The following is an 11583-nucleotide window of genomic DNA, read 5'->3' as shown; positions in this document are numbered from 1 at the left end:
GAAAGAGTTTGTCCAGGGATGTACTACTTATTTTTGCCACCAAACAGTAATGTGAGCGTTACTGCGTTCCGGTTTTGAAGGGTAAGGTTTGACTCGTCAACTTATGTCTCTGGGTCTTTGCAATCTAAAGCTCTGAACGGTACTGTAACTGCTATGGACAGGCGTGTCGCTTATCATAAGGCGCACGACATTGTGTGCGTCCCGTTACTTGATATCATAAAAAATCACTACCATCCTGTTACCTCAATGAGGTCGTATGATTGTAGACAAAATAGTTATCTTTGTAGAGCTAGCAAGGTTTGGACAGTGCTGACCAATCATCAAATCGTGATCTAAATGTTGATTGATTTTTAATTGTAATGTTATGCGCTAAAGCGCAGACATTTTCCAGAAATTTCATGTTGACGCATGCATTGGGTTGTTTTCTATAAATGCCTGTTTTTAACACATACGGTTTATTGTTCGTTTTTATTTAGTGATTGGCTGTATATTTTTATTCCAATTTTTATTAAGTGTTTTGAAGCTATTGGTTTTCAATCAATGAATAAATTAAAATACAGAAACGGAAGTTTTTCCAAACTATAAAAAAAATTAAAACTTATATTTGGGTGAAGTGCTTAGATGTGATAGATACAAGCTCCTGCAACTTGTAATAATGGGAATAGTCACTGACGGATGGAATGCTGGTTGTAGAAGAAAGTCTTGGTTACGGAACATATGAGAGTGGATCGAGAGGGCCGCTCTACTATTTAGCCTTGCCATTGCCAGCATATTTGATAAGGGCAAGTACGCTAACTGACTGCCAATCGTCACTATTTGAAGAGGCACTTTAAGAAGAACAAGTCAAAAATAAAATAAATCTTACTACGATAGTAATAGGGAAAAAGAGAATGTTTTTGGTAAACCTTGTATATTTAACAGAGCTAACTGTTTTTCTTCTGTTTTATATCTTCTGATATTGAGGTTGAGAGCAGTGATAGCCCAGTGACGAGAATTTTTAGTTTCTATGTATGTAAAAGCAAACAATATGCAATTTAGATCCGATAAAAAAACCGACCTCAAAAGTACGTGGAATTACATATAATTACCAAGTTTTATTGAAATCGGTTACCGGAAACTGCGCAAAACCCGGATCCATCCTCTAGTTCGCCACTATACGGGACTTGACACAGGAGATAATAAAAATCGGTTCTCACTACTCAAAGTATATTGAGAGAAAAACGCCTTGAATTGGGGAATAGCAAAACCAACCATTATAATAATTGCTCCTTATAATAAAATTTAGGCGCTATTTATGCAAATGAATCTTCATCTTCATGAACAGCCACAAAATGAAATCGGACCACTATGGAGGTAAAAAAAACATATAGTCGAATTAAGAACCTCCTCCTTTTTTTGAAGTCGGTTAGTTTCATTTTCAATTGTAAAGTTGAGATGTTTCATTTTACTTAGTCTACGTAACTATGAGCTATCGTTGTTGTAATATCAGTAGTCTGTCATTATCTTTGAAAGAAATAAATGAGAAAAATAAAACTACGTTATATGGAAAACCATTTATTTAATATTTCATATTAATATATACCCGAACATTTTACGAATAAAGTGATAACATTCAAGTTGTTAAAATGACTGGTAACATCAACCGCCTAGCTGATAAATTAGGTAGTATATTTCTATCTAATTTATCCATTTCAAAATGGTTACATTATTGTAAATGGTAAGATAAGTTTTAATGTGAGGAAATTTGACTAAATAGGTAATGTTCTTCATATTTTTATGTTATTAGTGACAACTTGAAGCCAGTTTTGGATCGGAAGACATAGAATTTGAGTACAAACATAGACTCCTATTTTTAGAGTTTGTTCATCACTTCTAATCCAAATAATTATTGTCCTAGTTTATTTTAAAGTGCGGCTAGTCTTAATACGTGCTCGTGATGTCCGTTTGCGAGCAGATGTTGGGCTTTTTAAAATCGGGATCACAAAGATCAACAGCTGTGGCAGAAGCTGATTCCAAAACTCGCTTCCCAAATTACATTAATTTTATCAACAATTAATTTTAAAAGAATGGAAAATATATTTAGTTACGCGTATATACTTTAAATGAGTACAATTTTTAATATAGAGAATGTTAAAATCCCTTTTTAATCCATCCTTCGATACGTTCACAATAAACTCACCGTGGTAGAAACATTTTTTAAAATTTGAAATACACACTTAGTACTGTCATGTTTTAATATTTAAGTTGACACACTTTAAAACACAAATATATATTTTAAGTAGATTCTTAGCTAACAACATTATAATTATGACTTCAGCACATCCGTAACACATTCCTAAACAAGACGATTACATCAACAAATCCTTTAAAATCTAGTCCCACCCAAAGTTCTTACCATTACATGAACTAGAAATGCAATCGCAAAAATAGCGAAAGCTCATAATATAATATTCAAATTACATTTAACAATGAAAGCGTAGCCGGTTATACATGTAAAACGATTTGAAGTTGTGTCTAATCATATGAGGTTCTGTGAAAACTAATTCTCGTATACCCCTATGCGTCTATGGCTGGTTAGACGCGTAAGGGTACGTCAAATCTTGCAATAATACTAAGGCATGTGAAATGCTTCTTTGAAGAATACATGATATTTGAAAATATATAACTAATCAAAGTCACGAATACTTATCGCGGTCAGTGTCGCTTTAGTCGTGAGGAAAGCCAGGTTCTCGATCGAATTTCATAAATTTGATTGGTATACATTATTTTCAAGAATGATCTTTCATTCCAAGATTGTGACGCGGGTTTCAGGCTCACGTCGTCAAATATCAGTTTTATGAAGTTGTCGATGACGATTTATCGTTGAAGGGCACGGTGCCAGTTGATGTTTAGTTTGAGCGTGGCCGGGAGACAAGGGCTAGCCTCACATTCGCCGTCCAGCTCGTCTGCCAGATTGTCGTGGAGTTCTCGCAGAGCCATCAGTGCCGATCGAGCAGCTCTTTGGCAACCCATGTCACCATCGCAAGTCGTATCAGCTTCGGACAGGAAGACAAGATCGCAGGTCGTAGGAGGTGCTTCGCCCTGATTATAAATGAAATGTTCATTAAAATTATTAAGTAAGTACAAATAATGTTCATAATATTTGACACTGGATTATACTTACGCATAGGTAGCATATCTGGTGCAAGCTGCAAAGGGGCAGGAACAGTTGCCCTCGATCGCCAGCCAACATATCAACTCCATGACAACGTTGGATGATTTTCGCGAGAACTGGACAAGCGCCTGCAGCTCCAACTGAAACCAAAAAATAAAAAATATATAATGTTACCAATTAACTCAGAGTGTATCAAGAAAACAAATCTTAAAGACGTTTAACTTACCAGTCGACGCCAGAGGAGTACGATGTCTGCCACTGTTGTCCATGTATCCTTCAGAGAGTTGGTGATCAATTTTGCCATTCAAATAGTGGCCAGCACCTTCTTCTGCTTCAAAATCATCATCCTTAACTTGCACCTTATCCAAAGCTGGAATCTCGTTGTCGCTGATATCTACTTTCTCCTTTTTGACAGCTACTCGTTTCGTTTTTGATATTTCGGATGGGACAAGAGAGCTTTGTGATGTTTCAGTTCTTTGTGTTTGCAAACTTTGCTTAAACTCTTTCAAAGCTTTGCGCATTTTTTCCAAACTGTACGCAGTAGCAAGTTTTTGCAACATTTTTTCCTTAATTTCCTGTTCTTCTTTGGAGTCTAATTCTTCTTCACCGTTAGAATAGTGCAATGCTTCGTCAACAATTAAGTCTTCCACATTGCGTAAATTTTTATCCAAATTTTCTATTTTCGCGTTAGTGTTGTCTTCCGCTGCATTTCTTTTATCATCGCTTTGAGTAATAGATTCTTCACTGGGATTTGGCTCTACATAGTTTCTCTTTACATTAGTATGTCTTCGAAATGAATTTAATGGATAAACAACTTCCTTGTTGAAAGTGTCTAAGTATTGTTGTTTGAGTCGATTTTCGTTGACATCGTGGACAAATTTCTTGCTTCTTTTATCAATACCGAAATAGTCAGACCAATCAATGGACTTTTTTTTAATTTTTATTGGCTTATCATGGCTGTGGATTTCGTGGTCGTGGATATGATCGTGCCCGTGTTCGGATTCTTTGCCTGACATACCAGGATGATGTAAACTGTGGCCATGTTGCTCATGACTATCATCATCGTCTTTTGTGGCGTTCTGTGTGTGGTTATTGTTATGGCTTAACATTATCAATTGTGGAGGTTTAGTCTCGTGTGACTCTTCCATATTAACATTACGTTTAACAGGAGATTTCATTTCCATTCCTCCAAATATTTTGGACAAATCTTTAATTATCCTGGGATCGGTCCCAGCACTGCTTCTGAACGTCTTTGCTTTGTTATGTTTATTTTGACTTTGGACGAATCGCTTTTTTTGTGTGTTATAATATGGACCACTGCTGCGTTTAGTTACTGGGAAACGCTTTTGAACGGATTCGTAAGAATATTGATCTTCGTCAGCAGTATCTGATAATGTATCATCTAAAGGTTGAAATGCAATTGCGTACTCATCTCGCCAATCATCATCCTTGTCATTGTCGGAGACATCATAAGCATTGTAATTAGCATCTGCTGTTATAGGGGCTTGTGTTCTCTCTGGCTCATAATCGGGGATAACAGGACGTTCAATATCAGAATCTGAACTGCGCTTTCGTTTGAAAGCAATGGGGCCCCAATTATCAGGGTATCGTTTTTTGACAACTTTTTCTTTGTATAGCTTCACCACTCCAGGTGGTGCGGATTCAATGTTTCCATGGGCCTTATTATTTTTGTACTTCGCCCAAAGCTGACTTAAAAGCAATGCATATTCCGCATCGTTTTCAGCTCGATCTTGTAGAGCTTCATTTTTTTCTTTCTCATTGCTATCTGAGAACAAATCTCTTAGCCTGTCATTGTCAGGGTGATGGCTTCTCTCACGGAAAGAGGATTCTTTTCTGGTTGGTGATTCGAAGCGTGAACTCTTTTTCTTCACTATTTTGTACTCGTAATCGACAGGTGGACGATCATTTTGTTCTAGGAACTTCACAATGTATTTTGGATTGGGCTCCTCTTCGATATCTTCAATGTCTACTGGGTATTCAGATTCTGAAATTAAAAGAGAATTGAATAAATTGAAATTTATTATAAGGTTGAAATAGAAAAAACACAACTGATTCGAGGAAGTGTTTGAAAGTACCTGGGTAACCCGGTGGGATGAATTCATAGAGAGCGTCATAGTCAGGCATTGGCAATACTGGGCTCCGAGCATGGCCTCTTTGACGGCGTTGCAGTGCTTCTACCGCGCCGCGCAGGGAGGATCCCGGCTCAGCAGCGCACGCCAGCACGAGGGAAGCTAAAAGCCACGGAACAAGCATCGTGGCTGACGATTCTGGGAAGAAATTGAAACCGGAAATAGTACATACAACTCTTTCTAACGTGTTTAAAAAGAAATATAATGGTAACAATAATTACATTTGCATTTGAAAGTCCTCGTCAAAACGAATCATAAGAGCCCAAACACAAAATAACTGCTGTACATTGTTGAGGAGTTCCTCTCGTCATCATAACATTTTATGTTAATTAGAATTACATCTACGTGCCAAGTTCTATTGAAATCGGTTAACTGAAAGTAGGTGAATTTCAGTGAATTCATCCCCGGATTCATCCCCTAATTTACTACCCTCTAAGGTAGAATATTTTTTTGAATGGGACCGTTACCGAGGTACCCACTTTCCAACAAAAAAGAATCGTCGAAATAGGCTCACAAATGTCGTAGGACTTGAAAAAACGACTTTTCTGAAGTCGGTTAATAAAGCTTTTCAAGTCCCTAAAATATAGTTATATTTAAAAAACAAAGAGCGCAACAACTCCGAACGCAAGACGTCATTGGTAGATAAAACACAAGTTGAATGAACGCTGAGTTGATACGATCACGTTTCTTTGTCTACCACACACGTAGTGTGTTTGATTTTGCATAACAGATTATGAATATTAAATAAGAAGATCGTACACGAAGAAAAATTCATTCGATTCGGTTGCACTTCAACTAGATTTTTTTGTAATTATTGTCCGATTGACTATTAATCTTAGAGGATGGATTCCATAGTATAAGCTATTAATAGGCGTTAAAAAGAATATAATATGGACAAAGAGTTCGTAGTCTTTAGCTGCGAAATGTGAAACTAGGAGATCATGACCTGTACTCGTCATTATTAGCGAAATTTAAATTTTTTTATTAACATTTAAACGACGGAAAGTAAAAAAATAAACTTTATTAAAATTTGCATTGAATTTATATTAAATTATTTTTTGGGAAATTACCCCACTAGTTTGTTATTATTACTAATACAAAGATCGAACACTTAGAAAAAATTCCTTCGATCCGGCCGGATTCGAACCGACGTCTTTTGGAACAGACGCTTTGCCAACTAAGCCAAGGAACGAACCAACGGACCTCACGAATTTTTTCAAGTGCTTGTTTGTCGGGTCGTTGTTTTTGGTTTTCAATGATTTTTTAGCCATAGCGCCATCTCAAATCTATGAATGTATTCCGTCACCCAGTTAGGTAACTTTACAGCTACCAGCCCCGGCTAGAGATGTGGCTATGAATTAATATTCAATTATTTTTTGGGAAATTATTCCACTAGTTTGTTATATTAATACAAAAATCGAACACGTAGAAAAAATTCCTTCGATCCGGCCTTCGAACCGACGTGTTCTAGCAAACCGTGCCAGACATTATGCCAACTAACTACAACTAATAAACTTTATTTTTTACCGACTTCAAAAAAGAAGGTTCTCAAGTTGACTTTATTTTTTGTATGAGTAACGTTTACTCCGACGTTTATGATCCAGTTTCCTTAATTCTTCATTCATGCGCATTCAAATTTGATGAAAATATTCCTATAAAAATATGTTACATAAGGGTGGCAAATTCGTGGAACAATCCGGTTTATTGGATTTCACCTACTTTTGTTAACCGATTTGTCAATTTTATTTTTTTAAATTTGTAAAGCATACCTTGTGTTGGTGCCCATCAAAATTAATTTAAGCAGTATTAACCATGATTAAAGGCTACAATTGGCATGACTTAAGCGATTTGCAGATTCTACAGAAACCGCAAAGCCGCCGACTATAAGTCCCATCTAATTCAAGATTCTCAAAGAGCATAGATTTATGCTTCCAAGTTGCGGATTAATTGGTATTATTTTAGAAATGGGTTTGTTTATTATTCTGTTTGCTGTATTAAACGATATGGAACCCTCTGTCTGTATTTGGTTCTCTTTGTTATTAGAAAATCTTGAAGTGGCTTCGAAACCTTTGAAGAATGGAGGGGTAGTGATATAAGTTATAATAATATTCTTAAGGCTGGTTTCAGAGTAGTGCGGATTTATTTGCGGGCCGTCACGCGGAGGACGGAGCGGAGTAACACGTGTGGCGTTAGAACATTGTTTTAGGCTCAATTTATATCGCGGAGGATTTTTTGTAACGGTCTAGTACATAGCATAACGAACTTTATGGTCAATTGTGTAACTTACAAACTAGATAAAGCCAATATCTTCCTCCTTCTTATTTTGGCTCGTATTTAGTTTGTACATAAAGTTCATTATGCTATGTACAATACCGATTCCGCCGCAATTGAGCCTTACTGTGACGCGGATTGCTGGGTACAGAAAAGGTTCCGCGTGGACTCCGCACAAGCCACCCGTGCGTCCATTAGGCAGTAGGAATGAAGCTTCATACAGACAATGTATGAAGCTTCATTCGCATCATGCACCTTTTAACTTAACTTGGTCGAGTATTATTTATTTGACAGTAATTTATTCGAATGATTGTCGGACGAAGAACGGGATTAGACCTCCTGATCTTCTCCTCATCAACACGAATCATGGTTTTCATACACGCTCGTCGGTTAAGGGTGCTCTTGACCTGGCTCTTCTTTTGGATAGGCTCAATTTGGTCAACGTAAGTTCGGATTTGTCGGCCCTTACCAACTTGCCCGCTCGTACTCGCCTTATAAATCTGTTTCGACAATCTTCTTTCATTCATTCTCTCCACATGTCTGAACCATCTACGAATCCCTTTCTCTATCTTTGTCATTACATCTTCTTCCACGCCGCAACGCTCTCTTATTATACAGTTCCGTAAATTATGATTCCTAGATTTTTTTTACAATACCAAATGACGGGACGAGTAAGGCCTGGTGGTAAGCGACACGCCTGTCCATACAGTTGCAGTGCCACTCTGAGCTTCAAATCGCAAAGATCCGAGAGGCATTGCCACTGTGCCTGTCACCCTGAGACATAAGTTGCCAAGTCCCATGTGCCTGTAATTTCAAAACCGCAACGCAGTAATGGTCACATTACTGCTTGGCGATAGAAATAGGTAAGGTAGAAGTAGTTTCCTGGACCAACTCTTTCACAAGGAGCTCTGCTGGTGTTAAATATTCCACTCTTAAATGATGAATAAGCAATTATGGATCTTGGGCGGCGTTGATGAGAGACCTGTAGATCAACGGAACATTCGCAGGTGCTATAAATTGTATACTAAGCAATCCCCACACGTAACAGGCAAAAATACTGTTACTATTTGTTGAATCGGCTCACCAGTAGCGCCACATGTAAGGCTATAGTTTAGGATACGATGGAACTTGCATATGCATTGTACAAAAGTTCTAAAATAAATAAACTCTGGATAGTTTAAGATGATATTCCACTGATCTTTTCTAAGTTGAGGTTTAGGCTAGATTGATAGTCCAACATGCAAACCCCAATTGAAACAGAGCTCGTATGGGAAGTACTGCTACCTTACCTATTTCTGCCGCCAAGCAGTAATGTCTGCATTACTGTGTTCCGGATTTTTTAATAAAATATAAGTGCGTATTTGACCTTCATCTCACCTGATAGAAAGTGACGATGAGGTCGACGATGGAGCATGCACACCTAAATAATGCCAATTCACTCTCGCCTTGAAAAGGCTCAACTCGTATAACGTTCAGTGAACAAGTCTACAGGCAGGGGATTCCACTCCAAAGCCGTCCGCCATATAAATGTGGAAACGTAACGCTTCGTGCGAATCTTTGGAATATCCACAACATAGGGGTGGAACCCAAACTAAAGGTTGTGAAGGATAAGGGTGCTAGTGAAATTGCAGGCACTTGAGACTTGTCAACTTATGTCTCAGGGTGACGGGCGCTGTGGCGGTGCCCCCAGATCTTTATGATTTAAAGCTCTGAGCGACACTGCAACTGTTATGGGCAGGCGTGCGGCTTACAACCAGGCGCACGACTTGTTCGTCCCGTCACTGGGTATTATTAAAAAAAAAAATCCAACAAAACCTTACCAAATGTACGTAAGTAAGAAACTAATTCGGTTACCACAGCTCTTTTCTCGTGAAGTACAAAATTTTAACTTTTGATGTAAACAAAATTTGCCTATGTAACCGGTAAAGTGCGGAAAAGGTTTAACATAACAGATTAAGTAGTTATTCTGGAGATTAGCTAACCAAATCCGTTAAAGTGCGAAGAATTAGTGCAAATTATATTATATAATATAATAATTATAAATATTATAATTATACAATAGCGCATTTTGCAAAGTTATAAAGCTGTAAATTAACGACTTTTGTACTTTCTCGTAACGTATCCACCAGCATAAAATATTATCACAATACTATTGTATACTACTTAAACAATATCATCATTTTGTAAGATTGGCGAGTTTAGATAAGATTTGAGGGCGGATATGCAGTCTTGGCCGCCCTAGAACCCCCAGGCCATGTAGTCAGTACCTACCGCCCCTATCTCGGCACTCGTCATATACTGGTAAACTATATAATGAATTTACGTTATGCCAACTTTTATCGAAATCGATTCAGAAATTTAACTATAATAATTGCACTCTGTCTATTGGTGGAAACCGCATGAAAATCCGTTCAATAGTTTTAAGTTTATCGCGGTCAGACAAACGGACAGACCCGGTAATGCTGTAGTGATTATACATTACATTATAGATATGTATGCGATATAGGATGCGGTGCAGTGCGGTCCGCCATAATGTGCGTGAGCCTTTAGAATATTTAGGTACTGTAGTACAGGCAGCTTTGGTTTTGCATTTAGAATTGTAAGAACTTTGGGGAATTTATCGCTCCCCTAACGAACAATAAAACGGCCTCGTGAACTTCGTGAATGGCGATATAATTATAAAGTTTCGTGGTTTTTACAAAATGCTTTTTATCAAACCGGGCAAACAATTTGCAATCGCTGACATGACCATATACGTACATAAAAACAGTCAAATATTTACGGCAAGTGTGACACTGTCCTTGGCGACTCTCGTCCAAAGAGACTGCCACAGCCAGCCGGTGATAATAGGCGGCGTCTAAAGCCGCCACAGAACAATAGAGTGTTGATGTCAAACAGACATCTTAGGAGTTCTGGACAAAGCTTTGAAATTGAATACACGTATAGAGTTATAATTATGGTATAATCGTCGTTTATATTTATAACATACCTCTCGCTACGCTACCTGAGGTACGTTCCTATGCTATATAGTACTTTGAGTTATTTCTTGTTATCACTTTTATCATCGGTAAATTTTTTGTCACGATTGGCCCCCCTTGGCCTAAGGACAAATTCGCCACTGTTAGAGAGATAGATGGCTATCTCAATGTTCCGGATTATGTTATTGTATCGCACACTGGGTTCAACACTGATGCAACTCAAGAATGGCAAACGTGGTAAATGGGAAAAAATATCAACCGATCAATCGTCAAAAGTGACACAAGATTTTATTATAGATGATTAAATTTTGTTATGAGAAAAAAGTGATGATTTTTGCTTGTGACACTTTACAAGTCGAAGTGTGCCCTACGAGAAATTCTTAAAGGAATACGTGCGTGTGTGAATGTATATTTGTATGCGTCGTGGAAATATGTACATGCATATACACATTCTGAAATTGCGAAGGTTTGCATATACAGGGTGGAAATTTGTAATGCCACTTGGAAGGAAAGTACGTTAAATACTGGAGATAGAAATTTTTACTTTAATTCAAAGATTGTCGAAAATTGCTAGCCACACGCGAGAATCGAACCCGCTAAAATCTTTAAAAAAATGCACCCTGTACTTTTATTAAATCAATCGATAGGGTCAATCATGAGGATGAAATCTCTCTTACAAACTATGAAATCTGGAGTTATAAATTCAATGGGATTAATTGAAATTTAAGTTTTAATTTTTTAATTTTTTTTTAAATTTAATTTTAATTTTTATTTAAGTTATTGGTCAAAAAAATCTAAAGGGGCGAGATCACCAGATCTCACCCCTTTAGATTTTTTTTGTGGGGATATGTTAAAAATCAAATTTACCTTAAATCCTACGCGAGTGTAAACGAGTTGAAGGCTGAGGTTCAGAATACGATTTGTAATACAATTCATCACAACACGTTATTAAAAGTTACTCAAAATGAATTCGTTAAAAGATTAAATTTGTGTATCCAAGAAAATGGAGCTCATTTCGAGCAACTAATTA

The 11583-nt window shown here is 37.4% G+C and overlaps 1 protein-coding gene across 1 annotated transcript in view; it reads right to left on the bottom strand.

The window, feature by feature from the left end:
* Positions 1 to 1589: 1589 nt before the first annotated feature.
* The window catches only part of LOC113230078, a 22238-nt gene continuing 12244 nt past the window's right edge, over positions 1590 to 11583 (bottom strand). The window contains exons 2-5 of the mRNA XM_026463817.1: positions 5251 to 5442; positions 3381 to 5159; positions 3164 to 3294; positions 1590 to 3081 (exon numbers count right to left, since the gene is read on the bottom strand). Coding sequence (XP_026319602.1) covers positions 2857 to 3081; positions 3164 to 3294; positions 3381 to 5159; positions 5251 to 5428 — 2313 coding nt within the window. The 5' untranslated portion in view covers positions 5429 to 5442 and the 3' untranslated portion in view covers positions 1590 to 2856. The remainder of the gene's footprint in view (positions 3082 to 3163; positions 3295 to 3380; positions 5160 to 5250; positions 5443 to 11583) is intronic.

This window comes from Hyposmocoma kahamanoa, unplaced genomic scaffold (genome assembly GCF_003589595.1).
Source record: "Hyposmocoma kahamanoa isolate Upper Pololo Valley unplaced genomic scaffold, ASM358959v1 63, whole genome shotgun sequence".
Taxonomy (NCBI): Eukaryota; Metazoa; Arthropoda; class Insecta; order Lepidoptera; family Cosmopterigidae; genus Hyposmocoma; species Hyposmocoma kahamanoa.
The sequence above is the reverse complement of the archived record's forward strand: the minus strand, read 5'-3'. Positions and strand labels throughout refer to the sequence as shown.